Source organism: Zophobas morio, unplaced genomic scaffold (genome assembly GCF_036711695.1).
Source record: "Zophobas morio isolate AGI-343-1 ecotype UQ-CSIRO unplaced genomic scaffold, CSIRO_AGI_Zmor_V1 ptg000030l, whole genome shotgun sequence".
In the NCBI taxonomy this organism is placed as follows: Eukaryota; Metazoa; Arthropoda; class Insecta; order Coleoptera; family Tenebrionidae; genus Zophobas; species Zophobas morio.
In genome coordinates this window covers 16491178-16514822 of record NW_026972135.1, presented here as the reverse complement: position 1 = coordinate 16514822, position 23645 = coordinate 16491178, and the positions used below count along the sequence as shown (strand labels likewise).

At 33.1% G+C, this 23645-nt stretch overlaps 1 protein-coding gene across 2 annotated transcripts in view; it reads right to left on the bottom strand.

Moving 5' to 3' along the window:
• The window catches only part of LOC135138985 (calcium/calmodulin-dependent protein kinase kinase 1), an 81065-nt gene extending 58439 nt beyond the window's left edge, over positions 1-22626 (bottom strand). The window contains exons 1-2 of one of the 2 annotated variants that reach the window (XM_064069046.1): positions 22494-22584; positions 8054-8177 (exon numbers count right to left, since the gene is read on the bottom strand). In XM_064069046.1, the coding sequence (XP_063925116.1) occupies positions 8054-8072 (19 nt within the window). In that variant the 5' untranslated portion in view covers positions 8073-8177; positions 22494-22584. Of the gene's footprint in view, positions 1-8053; positions 8178-22493 lie in introns of both variants that reach the window. The other variant, XM_064069045.1, reaches the window with a different exon arrangement.
• Positions 22627-23645: the final 1019 nt, after the last annotated feature.

Sequence of the window (23645 nt, the reverse complement as noted above, 5' to 3'; positions counted from 1 at the left end):
GAAGAAGATAAATAATTTTCAGCTAACGTTTTGAAATTCTTAATTTTCAATTCCACGTTGCCTTTATAAGGAAGGGTCATGGCATACTTTTAGCAGTAAAACATAAAAAAGTGTGAAGGTCGTGTCGAGTTAACTAATTAAAGAGAAAAGGTTTAACAAAGACTTACATTAATTATATGCCATGATTTTTATGACATCATAAATTTATAAAAAAATGAACACGTGAATTTCAAAATATTATGAAACTGACTACCTACTACTCATTGTATGAAAAGAACTTAATAATGCATTATTCAATAAACGTGTCACTGCAGTAACGCCCCAAGTTTTAACAACTTCATCGATAAAATTTGAATGGAACGTTGCAAGACTTGTAATATTTAACATGCCAATATACCATACCTTCGGAAATTCAAGTTGTAGAAAATACAGTTTACACATGACAACAATCGTGATAGACATAATTACAGTAAATGTCAACGACTCCATTAACATGGTTTAATCAGGAGGGAATTACGGGACTGTTATATGCAATTAATTTACGGTCGACAATGGTTGTAAACAGCTCTAAATCTAAAACGTGCATCTAAATACCCATAAAGACATTTATTAGGGGCCAGAAATATGCGCTAACGATATTGAAAGGAATTCTGACAGCATATACTCATATCTAGAGATCCTCATCTTTGCTGGCATGTTGAATAAACATGTACGCTTTTCTTAATTTATATCTCACTCAGAACTCCACAAAGTAGGCGGAAAATCATATATTTCATTACCGTTGAAAAATAAATATTCTGTTTTATTTCCACAAATCTAATTCTAATATAAGCAACGTAAAGTATTTCTAAAGACATTTGGAAATAGAGTTCATCACGTTATGAGTGTTGTTAGTATGTTGTCAACCTTGAACTGCCTGCTAACTGCTTTTTCGGGGTTGGTTTCCGAAACCGTATTTACACAGGGTGTTCATTTTATCTGACAATTTTTGCATAGGCAACATATTATACACCCCAGAGACGACTTCGTCCAATTATTTTTTTTTTAATAAGTAATCATAGTAATCAGAAAAAAAATTACAAAGATCAATGCCAAATAATGACAAAATTGAAAAATTTTACAGCAAAAAATGTCCAAATCCGCTTCAATATGACAGTAGTTACGAAGCATCTGGTATATACACGAGTGATGAAGTAAGCATGTTAGTTTTAGCCTAGGTAAGTAAAGCACAGTGGTGTAACGACTATTAACACGGCCTATTCGAAAGGATATCTGTTCTGCCATGTAGTTACAGTCAATGAAATTGTATATGAGTTTGGACAAAAATACCGTTAAATGCAAGGATCTTCTTTTTGCAAGGCTCTGAATGCCAAATCTGTCCAGTAATAAATCTTGTGGAAAATTACGAACGGGATAGGAGCCGTCAGGAACAAAAGTAACAAACTTCAGAAATCTTATCTGAATTCTTTCCAGACTGGAATTGTAGATACTTTAGTGAAATCTTTGGTGTTACGTACAATGAAACCTAAGGGCTTGTAAGCCGAGTTTACAATTTTAGCGATGTGATGTACAAATGACCATTTGCTCTCGAAGAATACACCAAAGTTTCGGACAACATCCGGTCTCTCTAAAGTAACATCAAGACTGTAGTCATAAGTCATTGTCTTAATCCGTCTTGTGAATGTCATGAGTCATGACATAGCATTTTTGTTTATTTAAATTCAGATGGTTTAATCGGCCCCAAGTCAGAACATTGTCTAAATCTGTCTGCAACAATTTACAATCTGCTTCAGTCCTAATTTCAGTATATAGCTTACGGTCATCAGCGTACATTAGATATTTCGTGGTTAGTACGTTCGTTATGTCATCGATGTACAGAATAAAAAGAAGCGGAACTAAAACCGATCCCTGCAATACCCCAGAATGCTGCTCAAATGTATTAGACAACAAAGTAGAGGAGAAGCAATAAAGTTCAAGTTTAGCGATCGAATGCTTTAGAAAAGTCCAAATACACGACGTCAAATTGACCACTTTTGTCTAAACACTCTGACAAGTATCATTTTGGAAATGTGGTTGGCTATTATGGCAGAAACAATGATTTGAAAGATCTTGGCAAAATTGTTCATTATAGAAATCGGTCTGTAATTTTTGATGATATTTTTCTCGCCGTTTTTAAAGACTGGACTAATTCGTGATAGTTTAAATATGTCGGGGTAGGTACATGAAGATAGAATAAGATTGGAGACAAATACAAATCGTAATAGAGGTTTTGTAAAGGCATTTGTACAGTCCCTTATTAGTAAAGCGTGGATTCTAGGCAATTTGACTTTTTGTTCTATATTTAGGCAACTAGAAAAAACTATTACAGAAATCCTTTCTAGGCCAAATGTGATCGTTTGAGCTACAGTTTATTTTGCTTAAATGCCTAAAATGATACAAAAGACCTAAAATGAGTTAATTCGGCCTAAACCTTTAATTTAAGAGCCTAAAACAGTAATTTTACTTAATTCAAATTTAGTTTAATAAATTTTGACACAATAAATTTTATATGCCGTGCCTTTTTGACCTTGTGAAAAAAAAAATTTAAATCCCGTCAAAGAGTACAGGTTTACAAAGATATGTTGCTGAACAAAGTATTCCCACTAGAGCCTATTTTGACACGTTGGGGACGTGGCTGGAAGCTGCCATTTTGTATGCAGAAAATTTTACTGAAACAAAAAACGCATGTGTAAAAGTGTGGTACATTTTTAACAATAATTTTGTATAGTCTTTGGGGCACTGTTTCGTAGATAAGACGTCGAAAATGTCTATGAAAACATGAACTGGTCTTCATTCAAACACTGTCCCACAACATCCTGTGATGTTGAACGGTCTTTCTCGTTATATAAACTTGTGTTGTCAGATAGTCGCACGAGTTTCACTACCGAAAATTTAGAGAAATGTCTTAATTGCTACCTGACTTCTAGATTTGAAGAAATTGTATAGTTTAATATTTATTAATTAAAATTTTGTAATGATGTTTTCAGTAACGAATTTATTTTCCTTTCCTAAAAGTGCCTAAAACGAAATTTTGTTGCCAATTTTTACAAAAATTCAGTCCTAAAATGTATTCCTTTTCAGACCTAAAATCCGCCTTTTACTTATTAAAAATGCTAGTATGGAGTCCGGACCTGCAGTCATTGAAGGTTTTAAACGTTTAATCCCTTTAAATTTATCGTTTTCTTAAATTTTCGGTATATTTAAGCAGGAATTATATGTACAACATGAGACAGAGTATCGAAATTGTTATGAAGAGTAGACGAAAATTTTACTAAGCATCCCTACGAAGAAAGTGAAACCTTTTTTTTAAAGAATGTGAAACCTACTCGGGAGTTCCAACTGTCTTTTTTTAAAGAAGGTGAAACCTTCTCGGGGATCCCAACTGTTTTTTTAAGAATGTGAAATCTTCTCGGGGGCTCCATCTGTCTTTTTTTTAAGAGAGTGAAACCTCGGTGACCCCAAGTGTCTATTTTTTAAAGAAAGTGAAACCTTCTCGCAGGTCCCAACTGTCTTTTTTCAATAATGTGAAACCTTCTCGGGGGCCACATATGTCTTTTTTGGAAGAAAGTGAAATCTTCTCGAGGCTCTCAACTGTTTTTTTTTTTAATAAAGTGAAACCTTCTCGGGGTTCCTAAGTTTTTTTTTAAGAAGGTGAAACCTTCTCGGGAGCCCCAGGTGTCTTTCTTTAAGAAGTTTAAACCTTCTCAGGGTACCCAATTGTCTTTTTTTAAAGAAGGTGAAACCTTCTCAAGGGCCCCAACTGTATTTCTTTTTTAAAGAATGTGAAACCTTCTTGGAGGCCCCAAGTGTCTTTTTTTAAGAAGTTGAAACCTTCTCGGGGTGCCCAACTGTCCTTTTTTAAGAAGCTGAAACCTCCTCGAGGGCCCCAACTGTCTTTTTTCTTAAAGAATCTGGAACTTTCTCCGGGGCTCCATGTGTCCTTTTTTAAAGAAAGTGAACCCTTGGGGGCCTCAAGTGTCTCTTTTTGAAAGAAAGTGAAACTTTCTCGGGGGCCCAACTGTCTTTTTTTAATAACGTAAAACCTTCTCGGAGTTCCCAAGTTTCTTTTCTTTTATAGAAGGTGAAATCTTCTCGGGAACGCTAACTCTCTTTTTAAAGAAGGTGAAACCCTCTCGGGGATCCCAACTTTTTTTTTTTAAGAATGTGAAATCTTCTCGGGGGCCACATATGTCTTTTTTGGAAGAAAGTGAAATCTTCTCGAGGCTCTCAACTGTCTGTTTTTAATAAAGTGAAACCTTCTCGGGGTTCCTAAATTTTTTTTTAAGAAGGTGAAACTTTCTCGGGAGCCCCAGGTGTCTTTCTTTAAGAAGTTTAAACCTTCTCAGGGCACCCAATTGTCTTTTTTTAAAGAAGGTGAAACCTTCTCAAGGGCCCCAACTGTATTTCTTTTTTAAAGAATGTGAAACCTTCTTGGAGGCCCCAAGTGTCTTTTTTTAAGAAGTTGAAACCTTCTCGGGGTGCCCAACTGTCTTTTTTTAAGAAGCTGAAACCTCCTCGAGGGCCCCAACTGTCTTTTTTCTTAAAGAATCTGGAACTTTCTCCGGGGCTCCATGTGTCCTTTTTTAAAGAAAGTGAACCCTCGGGGGCCTCAAGTGTCTTTTTTTGAAAGAAAGTGAAACTTTCTCGGGGGTCCCAACTGTCTTTTTTTAATAACGTAAAACCTTCTCGGAGTTCCCAAGTTTCTTTTCTTTTATAGAAGATGAAATCTTCTCGGGAACGCTAACTCTCTTTTTTTAAAGAAGGTGAAGGCTTCTCGAAGGCCCCAACTGTGTTTTTTTTTTAAAGATTGTGAAACCTTCTCGGGGGCTCCATTTCTCTTTTTTTTTAAAGAAAGTGAAACCTTCTCGGGGACCCCAAGTGTGTTTTTTTTAAAGAAAGTGGAACCTTCTCGCTGGTCCCAACTGTCTTTTTTTAATAATGTGAAATTTTGTCGAGGACCCCAACTGTCTTTTTTTTAAGAATTTGAAACCTTCTCGGGGTGCCAAATGTCTTTTTTTTTAAAGAAGCTGAAACCTCCTCGAAGGCCCCAACTGCCTTTTTTCTTAAAGAATGTGGAACCTTCTCGGGGGCTCCATGTGTCCTTTTTTTAAAGAAAGTGAGACCTTGGGGGCCCCAAGTGTCTTTTGTTGAAAGAAAGTGAAACCTTCTCGGAGTTCCCAAGTTTCTTTTCTTTTAAAAAAGATGAAATCTTCCGGGGCATCTTAACTGTCTTTTTTTAAACAAGGTGAAACCTTCTCGAGGGCTCCAAATGTCTTTTTTTTTAAAGAAAGTGAAACCTTCGGGGCAGTCCCAGGTGTCTTTTTTAATAATGTGAAACCTTCTCAGAGTTCCCAAGTTTTTTTTTTCTAAAGAAAGTGAAACTTTCTCGGGCAGCCCAACTGTCTTTTTTTTAAGATGAAACCTTTTTTTTTTCTCTTACAGTGTGACTGGTACTGTCTATATTGTTTTTACTCCATAGTGGTTATCACACAAAAGTAAAATTTCACAAAATCAAATTTAATAATTTTTCAAAAAAGCAAGATTTGTTGGACCGTAGTTCAAGGGCGAGGGAAGTTCTGTTGAAATAACGTTCGACCAATTTTTTTTGCAATCGTAAATTAGTAAATTTCCCACCTTTAACTAGAGAATTATCGTTTTCAAACCTGCGGTGTGCTCTGAAGTAATAATATTACCCATGGGTTGCTTTAGCAACCAGTCAACAAACATTTTTCAATTTGTAACAACAATTTTTGTTTAGAACTTTTCGTGAATTTCGGATTGAAAATGAATTTGAAATTGTGGAATTTGATACCTTCTATGAAAAAGTTTTCTGGGAATTTGAAGCATGAACAGGAAAAAAGTGAAACAGATAACTGAAGACTTAGTGCTGGTGTACATTGGAGAAAAAAGTGAAACTTGTAAACCCACTTTGTGAAGCCACCATTCTATACTGAAAAGAACACTCAAATTGAAATGAGACATACATATTTCCACATATAATAAATAAAGTATAGTGGTGGAAATACCCCACGTAAAACTTTTTCTTTTTCTGTCGTCTGCACTTTATGTCAAATTTTGAAATTTGTCATCAGAATTATTTGTCAAAGAAAATCTTTGGTTTATTCAATGTTTTACTACTCTGCTTAATTCTGAACAATGAAACGACTTAGTGATCAAACAAAACAAGTTATATATTATATAGCAGTGGATTATATAGAAAGAAACCATGCTTTTGAGCAATTTAAGAAAAAAAGGAAAACAGAACTGGCGACCGACATGTTAAAAATTTGTGACAAATCTTTATCAAATCTTTTACAAAAAAATACAGGTTCAAATGATACGGAGTACAAAGTATTGGAAATAGAAAAACTCAAGTAAATCCTGTAGATTTAATGTCAGTTAGGGAAAATTATTGTTTCTAATGGAGAGACCATCCACTAAGTCAAGAAGAACAAAGTTATACCAACCCCTTTTTCTGGATGAATCATGGACATTTTCAGTAACGGTAGTAGATGTAAAAAAACATGGCCAGTCGGTTCAACACAAACTGCAATTAAAAAAACGGGAGAAGGATGTAGATATACGTATTATAGTTCACGCTGCCAATAAACACGTATTTACTGAAGGAGTCTAATATGTCAGCTATAAACAAAATGTGGCGATTATCATGATAACATGAACCAAGAAAATTTTGAAAAATGGTTTAAAGAGCAATTAATATCCAATCTTCTGGAGCCGTCTCTTATTATAATGGATAATGTAACCTACCATAGCAGACTTATGGTGTTTATTTTAGTTTCGATAAGTACACTATACGTATATCTGCTTTATTTGTAGGAAGAAATTTCTGGAAAGAGTAGGACAAAAAAAAAATGTTGTACGCAATAGACTGCCTGAAAAATTTAGATCATTGTGCTCCAAAACATGGATATTATGTCCTAAGACTTCCGCCATACCACTGTCATTTTAATCCAATTGAAATGGTATGTCGGAATGTAAACGAAAGTACGATAAAAATATTCCAAAAACTAATGATTTTCCTGTTGACGTACTACTGAAAATCAAGTTCTCAATGTACACTGGGAAAAATATATGAAGCACACGTAGAAAAACATAGAATCGACATGTCAAACGGAAAAGATTCTGGACAATTGTGAAACAAATCAAGTCATTATCAATGTTAATTCCGTTTCAGATACTAATGAGAGTGAAGATGAAAACAGTAGTGTTAACTTTTAATAATAAAAATAATTAGTCAATTAATTTTGAACTTGTGCATTACCATAGCAAATTATCTGTAACATATAAGAAATGACATACTTACGTCACTAAAAAAAAAACACAGTCTAAGTGGTTTGAACAGGGATATTTCCACGGCTTTAGAATTTTTACTAAAAAAGATGTAAACAAATTTTGTTGGGCTTTGTTAAACTGATGATTTTTTTCGGTTAATCTTAAATCGTATTATTATTGTTTGGTATGACAAAGTAAAAATTAATTATCCCTCTAATTTTGGGCGAACTTTGTTACACACGTGCGTGGTTATAATTTCCGTACATCGTTCATTAATTAATTACTCATAAATAAAATACTTATGACGCGAAAGGTTTTGATCGCTTACTGTATTATTTAATGGCCACGATTATAATTAACCAGGGACAAAGATGTGCAGGAAACGCTTGACTATTATAAAACGGCACGAACCCAGGTTGGATGAATCGATTTCATTTTATAGTTATACCTACCTTTGTCATCAATGGAAAATTCGTAGCCAACGAATGCTCTTATCAAGATGATTTAATTCAAAATGACAGTCACCGTCAAAAGCAGTCCACTATCTATTCTAATAGTTTCGAGAAGTTAAAAATTAGTCGAAAAACCGGATCGGCAGTCGCTTGTCATTCCGCATCCGAATAATTACGCGTGCTGACGTTCGACTGCCATTACCATCATAATCGTTTTTTTAATAACCAATAACAATTTAACAAATTGCCAATTCATATTCTATACCTACCGTGTTGAAGAGCGGCCATAGTAACAACTGCCTGTCATTTATTGATTGCAGCTAAGGAACAGGGCAGGCCTCGGAATAAGACTATGCTATCTGCAAACGTATCTTCTATGACTCCTTCCTGTTTCTAAAGAAAAAATGTTAATCAGTGACCCTTATTTACACGCCTATTGTTTGCTTGCTGCCTGAACGATTTCGGACCGTTCCATCATCATTGACCCTTGCGGTATACCATTGCTAGCTATTTATTTATTTCGGCGTACATATAATTAACTCTTGAGTTCGTTATTGATCTCGGGGTTATCGGCACGCCATCAAAGGACGTGGTCAAAACGAAATCTACCCTTTCGTGTAAATTTTTTCTGTTTATTTAACGAAACCTCGATAATTTTAGACCTTGCGAAAATTGACACGACACAATATTGGGTTTGCTGAGCTTGCAGGGTCGAAATGAGTTGACTTTTTAACTTGTAAGTAGTGTGCGGAAAAATCACTTTTTTTAGATAAATAAATAACTGAAAAGCTAGTACAGGTCATGTATTATTATTATGGAAAAAAACACGTGAAGAAATTTCTAAATCAGGCGTGTTTATTTTTTTGTACTTTTCTAACTCGCATTAATAATAATGGATAGATCAGCTGCTTCCCGTTGTGATGAAATAACTTGAGTTAACAGTTGACGGAATAGAAAATGAGGAAGGATACTTATATATTTCGATGCCTGAGGCGAAATCTATGTATCTGCGCAATCAAAAAGTAATATTAATTTAATTCGATTAATTAATTGCTTTTATTCGTATAACTCTACTAACATGTTCGCAAATCACTAATAACTCTGATGTCATCGAAAATGTACATTTTAATTTAGGACCATTCATCATTATTACAGAGACAAATTGGTCGAAGGATATTTAAATACGATTCTTGTAAAGCTTTTCTGAATTTATTAACCTATCATACTTTAATCACCCAAACTGCACCACTGTCTATGATTCGAACGCATTATATTACGAAAACACACTTGTTTATTTATATTTGGTCTGGAGTACACTTGTCTTAGGAAACGGACAAGTTGAGCAACTAAAATGGTAGAGCTATTGTTTCATATTCTGGAGGTTATGAAACGTTCAGAAAACATGAAAGCAGCCACCATTGAAACATGCCTTACTGATGAGACCTCAAGAGGCTGAAACTAAAGTCTACAAATGTTCAGTGTGTTGTCTATAATCTTTAGCTACGCCCGGTAAGTAAAAAAAATTGGTCAAAAATTACTTCAACAGAACTTCCCTCGCCCATAAAGTACAGCTTGTCAAATCAAAACTAAAAATAAAAGTATTATATTATTGTTATTCTTGAATAGTGATTTATAATTATAACCATTGATTTTGACTGTTTTTGAGTGTTTGACGAGTTCTTTGAACCCACGATTTTGTTTTAGGCAAAGAGTGGGCATTTTAAAATATCTGAATCTTTGTGCGTTTCTCAAAAAGCATAAGTGGGAAAATTATCAGTTGTCTAAATTTCTTATCTTTTTAGCAGAGGCACGGACTGAAAATTACCTGGGAACTCAAGTAAATTCTTAACTGAGAATTTTTTTCAGTTTATACTATTGTTTGGAATTTCCGGAGCTTGTAGATGTAGTGAATTAGTAAAAATAAAACTATGTAAATGAAATCGTAAATTAGCATTCCTTAATTTACGTCAAAATTCCTGATAAAAGAACAGGGTGCCGCATCCAAGTCTGGATATAGGGATTTAACATGGGAATTGGTTTTTATTTTATAATATCTCCCCAGATCACTTTAAAGCTATTATTGAGTGATGCTGTTCCACTGACGTTGCTTTTAGAGCTGAAAATTGTCATTTATAAATTCCGTTGCCAAATTTCCCTTGAACTTCAACTTTTGTCGTATAAGGGGTTGTAGAAGAAAAATGGAGGATTTAAGTTGATTACTACAAAAATTTACCATTTTAGTTGTTTTTTGTTGTCAAAATAAGTCTACACATACTAAGAAAAAAAGGCAAAATGTTGACCCGCCCACCCACCCTATCTCAATTGTATTGATTTTTTTTTATTCCACGTGAGCCAATAAAGCGGAACTTAACTGCAAAATCTTTATTTCTCTAGGAAACATTAAAAACATGATTTTCTACCTGGATTTTGTAACAGAGCTATTAAAGCACCCAAATGACGTCAAAGCGGTTCGTTAATAGCGGAAAGGGGTTCTGAAATAGATCTGGTGTAATTTAGCTCGGTAAGGTTGGTACCCATGACGAGCAGTGTCACTGGCAAATGTCAAATTAAATAAAGTAAATAAACGCCAAAATAAAGTTAACGAGATTTGTTTGACAATAAATTTTGTGCACTATTCGGTGCAATTTCCCGTATTTCGGGAGGCGTAAGGACATTTTGACCAATTTTAACTTACAAAAACTCGAATTGATTCGAATTACAATTGTTGTGAAAATTCGAACTTGAAATGTTTCGTGGTTCGTGTTACACCAACCCATCACCAATTAAATTCTCCAGATTTAAAAAAAACTCAAATTTCAATTAAATTTGCGAAGAAACGTGCGCGGTAGAAAAAATAGTATAAATAACTGGTTCATAAGGCCATTGTGGCACATCTTATATTCAGCTTTTTTTTCTTAATATACATAGTATTCTTTGAATAACACGATACTCAAAAACATGTTTTCAATTTCTTATGAAGAAATAAGTATTTTGTAGTTAAGCTCTCTGTCCCCTTGGTTCACGGCGAATAAAAAATATCATCACAATTGAGATAGGGCGGGTGGGCGGGCTTACACTTTGTTTTTTTGTTTTATTATATGTAGACTTCTTTTCACAACATGAAACTCAAAATATGTTTAAAATAGAAAATTTGTATAAGGAAATATCGAATTTGTAATAGGCTCCATCCCATACTTACAAAATCCATATTTCCTTGCAAAAACCATTTTAATCTCATTTTAAGTTTCTTGTTATGAAAAGATCGCTATGTATATTAAGAAAAAATAGGCAAAATCTAAGCCCCACCCACCCGCCCTAGTTCATTTCTGATGATTTTTTTATTCGTCGTAAGCCAAGGGGCGGAGCATAATAATTGTAAAATCCTTATTTCTCTACGAAAAATTAAAAACATGTTTTTGAGTATCGGGTGGTTCAAAGAAAACTATGTATATTAAGAAAAAAATAAAGCCAAAGATTAGGCCCCACCCATACCCGTCCCAATCTCAATTCTCAATCGTGATGAATTTTTCATTCGTTGTGAGATCGAGGGGCGGGGCTTAATGGCAAAATCCATATTTGTCTAAAAAATTTACGATTTTAAACATGTTTTAAGCTTCTTGTTCTGAAAAGACGACTACGTATATGAAGAAAAAAGGCAAAATGCAAGCCCCGCCCACCCGCCGTATCTCAGTTGTGATGATTTTTTTTTAAATCGTCGAGAGCCAAAGGAGCGGAATTTAATTGCAAAATTCTTATTATTTCTATACAAGAAATTACCACGTTTTTGAGTATCGTGTTAATCAAAGAATACTAAGTATATTAAGAAAAAATTAAAACCAAAGATTAAGCCCCACCCACACCTGCCCTAATCTAAATAGTAATGAAGTTTCCATTCCTTGACAGACCTAGAGGCGGAACCTAATTGCAAGATCCATATTTTCTTACAGAAATTTACCATTTTTAACGTGTTTTAAGTTTCTAAGAATAAAAAAAATCGTCACAATTGGGATTGGGTGGGTGGGCGGGGTTAATATTTTGCCTTTTTTTCTTAATATACATAGTATTCTTTGAACAACACGATACTCAAAAACATGTTTTTAATCTCATGTACAGAAATAAGTATTTTGCAGTTAAGCTCCATCCCCTTGGTTCACGACGAATAAAAAAAATCGCCACAATTGGGATGGGGTTGGTGGGCGGGGTTAATATTTTTGCCTTATTGTTTTAATATATGTAGACTTCTTTTCACAACATGAAACTCAAAACATGTTTAAAATAGAAAATTTGTATAAGGAAATATCGATTTTGTAAGAGGCTCCGTCCCATAATTGCAAAATCCATATTTCCTTGCAAAAACCATTTTAACTATGTTTTAAGTTTCTTGTTATAAAAAGATCGCTGTATATATTAAAAAAAAAGGCAAAATTTAAGCCCCACCCACCCGTCCTATATCATTTCTGATGATTTTTTTATTCGTCGCAAGCCAAGGGGCGGAGCTTAATTGCAAAATCCTATTTCTCTAAGAAAAATTAAAAACATGTTTTTGAGTATTGTGTTGTTCAAAGAATACTATGTATATTAAGAAAAAAATAAAGCCAAAGGTTAGGCCACACCCATACTCGCCCCGATCTCAATTCTCAATCGTGATGAATTTTTCATTCGTTGTCAGATCGAGGAGTGGGGCTTAATGGCAAATTCCATATTTGTCTAAAGAATTTACTATTTTAAAAATGTTTTAAGTTTCTTGTTCTGAAAAGACGACTACGTAGTTGAAGAAAAAAGGCCCCGCCCACTCGCCGTATCTCAATTGTGATGATTTTTTTTTAAATCGTCGAGAGCCAAAGGAGCGAAATTTAATTGCAAAATTCTTATTATTTCTGTACAAGAAAATACCACGTTTTTGAGTATCGTGTTAATCAAAGAATACTAAGTATATTAAGAAAAAATTAAAACCAAAGATTAATAAGCCTAATTGCAAGATCCATATTTTCTTACAGAAATTTACCATTTTTAACGTGTTTTAAGTTTCTAAGAATAAAAAAAATCGTCACAATTGGGATGGGGTGGGTGGGCGGGGTTAATGTTTTTGCCTTTTCATTTTAATATGTGTAGTGTAGACTTCTTTTCACAACATGAAACTTAAAAAATGTCTAAAATGAAAAATTTGTATAAGGAAACATGGATTTTGCAATAGGCTCCGCCCCAAAATTGCAAAATCCATATTTCCTTGCGAAAACCATTTTAACTATGTTTTAAGTTTCTTGTTAAGAAAAGATGGCTATGTATATTAAGAAAAAAGGCAAAATATAAGCCCCACCCACCCGCCCTATCTCAATTCTGATGAATTTTTTTATTCGTCATAAGCCGAGTGGCGGACTTTAATTGTAAAATCCTTATTTTTCTACGAAAAATTACTATGTGAAATATGTTCTTAAGTAATCGTGTTATACAAAGAAAACTGAATGTATTAATTAAAATAGAAAACCAAAAGTGAAGCCCCACCCATCCGTCTCGATCTCAACCGTGATGAATTTTTCATTCGTTGTCAGACCAAGGGGCGGAGCGTAATTGCAAAATCGATATTTTCCTATACAAATTACAAAAAAAGCAAAATGTTAAAATCGCAATTGTGATGATTTTTTATTCGTCGTGAGCCAAAGGGAGGAGCTTAATTGCAAAATCTTTATTCCTCTACAAGAAATAAAGAACATGTTTCGTGTTGTTCAAAGGATACTATATATATTAAGAAAAAAACAAGCCAGAAATTAAGCCCCACCCATATTCATTTCATTCGTTGTCAGACCGAGAGGCGGAGCCTAATTGAAAATCGATACTTTCCTACAAAGATTTACTATTTTAAAGACATTTTACCTTTCTTGTTGTGAAAAGAAGACTACATATATTAAGAAAAAATTTGTTTTTGAGACGAATAGCAATAAATCTTGCTCATTTAAACGTCGAGAAGTATATTTAACAATGCATAAGTAGTGACAGGACAGTGTAGAAAATGATAGCATATATTTCGGTGAACATGCGATTAAATGGCTTAATATTAGTGGAGCTCATTATCTCTATCAAAATTTGATTTTCGTCAACGGCAAATAGCAACGTCAGCGACAAATTTATAGATCGACCTTTAGGTTGAACAACATTAAGTGTTACGAAAATATCATTCATTAGGAAAATCTATCAAGACATTATTTTTACTTCCCAAGCGTAAGCGAAGGAAGTATTGTAACCAAGTCCGCCGGCCGACTCTCTCCTTTTACATTGTCTGGATCTTTCATGACCTCTAGAGTACGAAGAAATTTGTGTTTTTGCAGAGTGATTCTTCTGCCCCCCTTTACGCCGCCACTGCGTAGGAACGGAAGTGGCATCGCATTTCAAACTTTCCAGTTGGAATAAATTTACTGGTCACTGCTTACGAAGTACCTGGGCGACCCTATTGGCAAACTTTTCAAGAGGCATGAGGGTGGAACTTGAACTCAGAACAAAAACGTTATTGCCACTAAGATCCTTGACCGAGAGCCCGAAACCATCAACGGTAGTTTAGTACACAAACCAGCTCCACAGTCGCTGGAATATCTTAAGAAAATAGCACACATGAAATCAACGCTGAAGGTAAGCAAAGCAGCTATGAAACCAATACCAGCCGTCAAACGTTGACTCGAAATGTCGTACAATCCATCTAAATGAATTCTGAAGAAAAATCAAGTCGAAGAAATAATTGTATTGGATTTAGGTCTACCTTGATGTCTAACCAGAGTCGTAATATTTGATTTGACACCAATAAGGAGATATAATTTTGGTAACTTAATTAATTCACTTGAAATTGAGATTTTCTGACTTCCATATACACAATAAATATTTATACTCCAATGTCACATAAATCTTAATTTGTATGACGTTTCAAAATAAAATAATTACTTGATCCGACTTGACTTTATTAATCAGGTGCATTTAGTCATGTAATGTACAGATTTACATTACATTTAAAACTTTAAAGTTCAAACCGTGATACAATAATAAATAAATTACACACTGAGTAAATAAATATTGTAAAATTCCTTCCCATAAACATGCGACTCCCAGAAGCAAATCGCTCGAGGAACAGTGACATTTGTCGCTTTCCTAGAAGGATCATGAGATTAGTCGAAAACATCGTGAATTGTCGTGCGGATCATGTCATATGAACTTAATCCACTTACACACAACATCTCCTTAACAGCTAGAAAGTCTAATGAAAATAAATTAGTCTTTCTTCAATTACACGATCCAAAGCGCTGCATCAAATCAACTTATCCGAGTGCGAAGTGGGAGGCTCAAACTCAATTATGATACATGATGGTTCTGATTTAAACTCCTGTCAAATAACCATCTGGACGAACTAAACCGCTGACACATGTTCCAGTTTTTTGCATCTTTTCAAGTGATTGATCTTTCCACATCCACCTCACACGCACGAAGCCGTCGTAAAAGCTTCGAAAACCTCATATCTGCGTCTTCTGAAAATTCATAAGGTTCAAGAATCGAGCGAAAACATGCAACCCTCCCATGTTAATTGTTTACCCGTGCTTATCAGCCAATTTCAAGGCTGGTCGCGATTGTGTTTGCATGGAAACTCCGAGCCCATTTTTAATTATTTTTGCTGATCATGCGATTAATTTTTCGAAGACTCCACCCATTATCATCGACCAGGATTTAATTGGACGCTTTTTTCACTGTGACTGAAACACCTTTAAGGTCAGGATTGCGAAAAGAATGTAAATGTATACCTAAGGCAATTACTACACCTTGGATGCTTTGCAAGGTTGCTGTCTCACAACCAGTTCGATTAATAAATTACATCAGTCCAAATTTAAGGTCCGGAAAGAATTATTCAGACCCGGAAAATCCTAGATTAAATAGGTTGAATGCTCATCTTGTTTGGGATGAACGGCCGACAGTAAATAGCACCACAAAGGAGACCTTTCGGCGAGAATTTATTTACAGACTGAGACTATTAACACCAACAGACAAGATCCAATTTTCATTAGGTTCACGTCATATTGGTGATCAACATCCACGCACCCACATGATATGTTGACCCTGCTGGTTATTAAAATTTTACGAAAAACTGGACAATTTGGTAATTGTAACAAACAACTGTTTTCTACCAATAATGATGTTTATGAAACCCAAGTTTTAAATTGTTTGTATTTCAACTGTTTCAACAATCAATCAGTGTGTTTTATCGAAAATGATTTACTTTATCTGAATATACAAATATGGTGTTTGAGTATACGCGGATTTTACGATTTTTCACGCGAAATGTAAATATTTTAGAATATGGTCACACACGCAGTAAATGATACCTAATATTTTGTCATATTAGTGTTATTAGTTTAGGTGAGTTCATCAGTGCTAATAAATAAATAGTGTATATGTAAAAATAGATAAATAGAAGAAACTATGCAGGTGCAAAAATTACAGGAACTTATGCGAAAACTAGAAGAATGAAACCTCGTTTTGGAATATAAGCTTCCTGTTTGTTATCGTAGATAACAGAGCAAGACACACCTCTTTATGTTGACACAGGTATAAGGTACCTAAGCCAAATATTGCCACCGTAAGGTTTACAATTTTTTGGCAAATTAAGTTTTAGAACTCGAAAGCTAAAAATTCGTCAATAAATTAATTAGTAAATTTTCTTTCTTTAACTAAAAATGAAACTGAAAACAACGTCAACAGTGATGATTTTTGGACTAAAATTTCTGTTTTAGAATGTGGTTTAATTTTGTATGCTTTTTGTTTTTCTTTAAAATAGTTCAAATCATATTTTTACTTCCCGAGCGTGAGCTAAGGAAGTATAGTAATGAGTTCATCGGCCGAATCGAACGTTACATACATATTATATTTATTTTAACTTATAAGGGTTCTCATAAAAAATAAAATTCGCATAATCAAAATTACTATAAAATAATCATAATATAAATGTTATAATCTTTCGAAAAAGCTGGATTTGTTTTATTGTATTTCAGGAGTGAGGGAAATTCTGTCGAAATAACTTTGGACCAATTTTAAAAATTTTTGATTATTCAACTTGGAATTTTGACCTCTTTAGATTTTAGATTTTTCGATTTCTTAATTTCTGAATTAATGTTTTTTGTTTTTTCGACTCTTCTATTTCTCAACTTCTCGATTTTTAAAATTTCGAATTTTTCACTTCTCCAGTTTTTCGATTTTTCAGGTTTTTGATTTTTCAAGTTTTCCGACTTTTTAAATTTTCGATTATTCGACTTGAATTTTTCGACCACCTGATTTCTCAATTCTTCAATTTACAATTTTTCAGGTTTTCGTTTCTTGTATTTTTTGGAATTTTTCAATATTCCAATTCTTCAAATTTTCGACTGCTCGATTTTTCATTTTTCGATGTCTCAATTTTTCGATGTTTCACTTTCACGATTTTTCAATTTTTCGATTTTTAAATATAGCGATTTTTGAATGTTTTTTAATTTTTAACGTCTCTAGATTCTCGACTCTTCGATTTTTTGACTTCTCGATTATTCAGGTTTTTGGTTTTTCCAATTTTCCCATTTTTTAAATTTTCGATTTTTCGACTTCGATTTTTCAATCTTTCGATTCCTCGAGTTTTCAATTTTACGATTTCTCTATTTTTCGATATTTCAGTTATAGGATTTATCCATATGTCGATTCTTAGGTTTTTCGATTTTTCAATTATTCGATTTTATTATTCTTGATTTAAAATTTTTCAATGTTTCAACTTTGGGCCATTTCAATTTTTCAATTTTTCGATTTATTTATGTATTTTTTTTTTATTTTAAATTTATCAGTGTTTCAATTTTTAACTTTTCGGTTTTTCAATTTTGGGCCTTTTCGATTTCACAATTTTTCATTTCCAAATGTTTCCGTTTTTCAATTTTTTGATCTTTCGATTTTTGACAATCCAGCTTCTGATTTCTCGCTTTTCCAATTTTTCGATGTTCCGTTATTTAATTTTTGGAATTTTCATTTTTTCAGTTCTCCGATTCTTTAATTTTGCGGTTTTTGAATTTTTCGATTTTTCGACTTTTTGCTTCTATTCTACTTGTCGATTTTAAAATTTTAGATTTTTCAATTTTAAAATTTTCCAATTTTTCAGTGTTTCGATTTCTCTACTTTTCAATTGTTTTTTCGATTTTACGATTTTGTGATTCTACATGATTTTTCGATTTTAAAAATTTGTCGACTTTTTGATTTTTAAAGGTCCTGGCGATTTTGTAAGTTTTAGATTTCGCAATTTTTCAACTCTTCGATTTTATTATTCTTGATTTAAAATTTTTCAGTGTTTCAACTTTGGGCCATTTCGATTTTTCAATTTTTGATTTATCGATTTTTCGACAATCCGGCCTTTGATTTTTCGCTCTTCCAATTTTTCGATGTGCCGATTTTTCAATTTTTCGTTTTCCCTGTTCGTTATTTCAGTTTTGGAATTTTTCAGTTCTTTGATTTTTTAGTTCTTCGATTCTTAAATTGTGCGGTTTTTGATTTTTTAAAATTTGGTAAAAAATCAAAAACCGCACAATTTAAGAATCGAAGAACTAAAAAATCAAAGAACCGAAAAATTTCTGGGTTTTTCGATTTTTCGACTTTTTGCTTCTCGATTTTTCTATTTGTCGAATTTTAAATTTTAGATGTTTCAATTTTAAAATTTTTCATTTTTTTAATGTTTCCATTTCTCGGTTTCTCAATTTTCCGATTTGTCAGTACTTCGATATTGTTATTTTTTAATTTTTGGAATTTTAAAATTTTTATTTTTCGACTTTTCGATTTTTTAACGTCTTGGCGAATTTTTAAAGTTTTCGATTTCGCAACTCTTCAACTTACCTATATTATCATTTTTGAGAATTTTTCAATTTTTCGATATTTTAATTTTTCAATTTTTTAATATTTTGATTGCTTGATCTTTGATTTTTCTGCTCTTCGATTTGCGTTTTTTTGATTTTTCGGTTTTTCAGTTTGTGGATTTTTCAGTTCTTCAATTTTTCGATTTTTAAATTTTTCTGTTTACATTTTTCGATACATATTTCAATTTTTCAGTTTTTCGATTTTCGAAAACCACTTTTTCCTGTCAGTTTTACGGAAGTATTATTTACGTCACTGGTTTTGCGGGATATGTAGGGCTGCACTTCAGGAGCGAGGGAACTTCTGTCGAAATCACTGTCGACCAATTTTTTAAATTTTCGATTATTCGACTTGGATTTTTCGACCTTTTGATTTCTCGATTTTTTAATTTTACACTTTCTCAGTTTTTTGGAATTTTTCAATATTCCGATTCTCCAAATTTTCGACTTTTCCATTTTTTTCATTTTTCGATGTCTCAATTTTCCGATCCTGTAGTTTTACGATTTTTCAATTTTTCGATTTTTCAATTGTTTTTAAATATTGCGATTATTAAAAATTCTTTAATTTTTGATGTCTCTAGATTTTTGATTTTTGGATTTCCCAATTTCTGGATTAAACAATTTTTTGTTTCTTCGACTTTTCGATTTTGAGTTCTGGAATTTTAGACTTTCCAATTTTTCACTTCTTTAGTTTTTCGACTTTTCGATGTTGCGATTTTTCGCGTTTTTGATTTTTTAAATTTTCCGAATTTTTAAATTTTCGATTTTTCGACTTAGATTTTTCGACCTTTCGATTCCTCGATTTTTCAATTTTACGATTTTTCTATTTTTCGATATTTCAGTTTTAGGATTTTTCCATATTTCGATTCTTCAGTTTTTATATTTTTCGATTCTTCAGTTTCCCAATTTTTCAATTTTCCGACTTATCTATTTTTTTAATTTAAAATTTTTCAATTTCTCAATTTTTAACTTTTCTGTTTTTCAATTTTGGTCATTTCGATTTCTAAATTTTTTGATTTATCGATATTTTGTTTCGTTTCTCGATGTATCAGTTATTCAATTTTTTAATCTTTCGATTTCTCGATTTTTCGACCATTCGATTTTTGATTTTTCGCTTTTCCAATTTTTCGATGTTCCTATTTTTCAATGCTTCAATTTAGCAGTTGTTATTTCAGTTTTGGGATATTTCAGTTCCTTGATTTTTCAATTCTTCGATTCTTTAATTTGCAGTTTTTGAATTTTTGGATTTTTTATAGTTTGGATTTTTCCATTTCTCGATTTTTCAAATTTTCGAGTGTTTGCTTTTCGATTTTTCTACTTGTCGAGTTTTAAATTTTAGATTTCTCAATTTTTCGATTTTTCAGTTCTTCGATATTACTATTTTTCAATTTTTCGAATTTTAAAATTTTTGATTTTTCAATTTATGTATTAATTTTTCAAGTTTTAAATTTATCTAAATTCATGGTTTTTCGATTTTACAATTCTTTCGACTTCTCGATTTATTTTTCCTTTATTTTAAATTTTTTAATTTTTACCTTTTCGGTTTTTCAATTTTGGGCCATTTCGATTTCTCGATTTTTCAATTTATCAATTGTTTGATGTGTCGTTTCTCGATGTTTCAGTTTTTCAATTTTTTGATCTCTCGGTTTTTCGATTTCTTGATTTTTCGACATTCGGTTTTAAATTTTTCGCTTTTCTAATTTTTCGATGGTCCGATTTTTCAATTTTTCGATTTCCCAATTCGTTATTTCAGTTTTGGAGTTTTTCAGATCCTTGATTTTTCAGTTCTTCGATCTTAAATTTTGCGGTTTTTGAATTTTTCGATGTTTTAAACATTGGATTTTTCGATTTTAAAAATTGTTCAACTTTTCGATTTATCTTGTTTTTTTTAAACTCTAGATTGTTAAATTTTGAAGTTATCAATTTTGGAAATTTTTCAATTTTTCGATATTTCGATTTTCCTTTTTTTTTATTTTTCGGTTGTTCAATTTTTCAGTTCTTCAATTTTTGGATTTTTAAAATTTTTTGAATTCTCAATTTTTCATTTATTGATATTCCGATGTTTCAATTTTTCGATATTTCAATTTTTCAGTTTTTCGATTTTCGAAAACCATTTTTTCCTGTTGGTGCTTTCCACTAGTAATAACAGAAACAACGGTTTGTTAGGTTAGGTTAAAAATACGAATGTATCGTGATAGGACATAAAAAGAGCTATGTTATGGTACAGCAGCAGAGTTGTATTGCCTTTACATAGCATAAAATAATGACTTCAAGTTCCTGGGAATTTTTACCATTAATTATTTCAGTGGCCTAAATATCTCTATCGTTTCATTAATATATTTTAGCAGGAAAGGATTGTTACGTGAGTAACAGTTGCCCGTTATAAAGACAACTTATAACGATATATGTTCCAATTACTTACAATCTAGGTGATTTCAAGTACCTTACATATTTTATCTGTCGAACTATAGCCGAACTTATAAAATTATATACAATATGTTTCTGATTTATATTAAATTTGTTATTTCCAAACAAATTTTAGTTAAGATTAAAGGTAATCTTTAAAGTTTCTACTCTAGTTGGCCATGACGCGTACGTCACCAATGAAACTGAAATGGCTGACGTAAGCGTCATGGCCAACTAGAGCAGAAATTTAAAAAATCATCACGTAAGTATCAGAAATGTTTCCGGGTTAAAATTTGACCTGATTGGACCTGACCTATCCCGATCTGATCAGATCTGAACTTACTGACGCGATTAGAGTATGTGTATAAATTCAAAGCTATAAGCTGACTTGATTAATATGACTTAAACGGTAAAAACAAAGTTGCAGACTGTTTTAACTTAAACTGTAGGTTTTTCATCCGCTTAAGTAATAGTAATCGGTGTTTCCTCAGATGTAATTTCACTGTTAGAACCCTCCCTATGTTACAATGAAAAATGAACAAGAGAAGACGACCGGCATGTAAATTGCGCCGCCTTCCATGTCAGATAATTGAAGAGTCTGAAAGAGAATTATAAAACAACATCTGTAAAACGCATGTGTCGTCGACCAAACATGTTTTTAAACGACCAACAATTAACTTCAACATTTATCTTTTCTGATGGGATTGCGTTAATGGATTCCGGCGATTTAGATGAAATTTTAATAAGACTTGCTACCAAGAATGCGACATTTGGTCGTTCTTTCGTGAATATTTCTGGCTATTAATTAAAAAAATCTCAACGAAACACTGCAGTAAAATCTCGCTAATGAAGAACTTTACCCGGAAGTGGTCCGTGACGCATGGGAAATCCTAGGTTTTTGCAGGTTTAATCTTATTATCAGATCGGTGCAAACCGGGATTACCGGAGTTAGAAGCGAGCTAGTGAGTCCCGGAATTTTTTTGCTCAAAAAATAAAATTAAGTGCGGATTTGGACGCGATGTAAAAGTGATTTTCAACACGACCAATCGATACGCGTTGTGCATTCCTGTAAATGTATGAAGGGCGTGCCATCATTGTGACAACAAATATTGAGAACATAAACAATGGAAGAACTCTTTTCAGGCGGCAGATCCGGCGTAAACTTGCCAGCCGTGACAAACACTCTCGGCTTAATATCAGTACACAAAATTAAAAATAGCCCTATCCTCGGAGATGCGAAAAATTAATAAACAATTACGCACCGTGCCGTGAAAATCTGCCTCTCACTATTCGGAATCGATAAACATCCTAACCTGTAAGCTTCAGTAAACAAGCAAACGATTGGCGGCAACGCTTCATTTGATTTTCGCACAAAGATAGTGGAAATAGCGCCAGAGAGAGTCCTTTCGGTGGTACTTACTTGTGGTAATTCGGTTGTTTCGATTAGCAGTCTCGTTTGACGTCAAACATGAACGCATTCCCAAATTACAACGAAAAACAAAAAAAATTAACCGAAAAAGTTTTTATTTTGACCGACTGCACGAAGCCTCGGATCAAACACAACTGACTGGGTTGTTGCATGGAGTAGTGGTCTAGCCAGCGGATCCAAGGCGCTTCGTTGTTGTCATAACGACGCTCACTAGATCTTGTCGAACGTACTTATCGTTTTTCTGTAGTATTAATCATAACCAAAACAAATATGGGGTTGCGGAAAAACGTTTGTTTAGGTGGAGAATTATGTCATCGCCGTTAATACGTTGGTTGATTTTTTTAGTTTTTGATGAGGCATTATTCAAGAGCAAACCCGGCGCCTCCGCCACTGATCACATTGAGGCCTTTTTTGAAACGTACTTTTCGCATACCGTACACATTTTTAAAATAACGTCCACACACAACAAACTTGAACCATCAAAGTTCAAATTTAGTACTCAGCTGTAAAAAATCATCAAGTTTTAGCCGTAATACACATTCTAAAGCACATTATTTCAATATTTGCAAAATACATGCTTGTAAAACAAATTTACCATCTGTACCATGCTTTTAACTCTATTAAACGGTGTGTGTATTTTTAATAAATAAGCCGAAGATAACTGATGGTTGACATTATAAAGAAAAAAACGATGTTATTTTAAAATTATAACTTCCAGTGAGCTCGGGTATATTTAACTGCCATTTATAATGAATTATTGGCCAAACACTGTCAAGTATTTGCCATCAATTATAGCTATGAGCTCGTATTAGTATATTACTATAAAGATTAAATTACTAAACTCCATTTACAAAAAAAATGGGAAACTTGAAACCAACGTCTTTAATTCACTTTGTTGACCTACCTGTTAGCTCGAAGTATAGGCTGACAAGCATGATGGTTCAATTTCCTATTGTTCCGTGATATTGGCTGCTATCTATTAATTTTTATCTCGAGTTGGTCAATATTTTTATAGTTAAAAATATAAATTCTAATATTTTGTTAACCGGTAAATTGGACCACAAACGGATTGCTTGCTTATAAAAGACTGTGTAAGAAAAAGTTACACTTAGCCCCACCCACCCACCCGTTCTGTCATTTTTT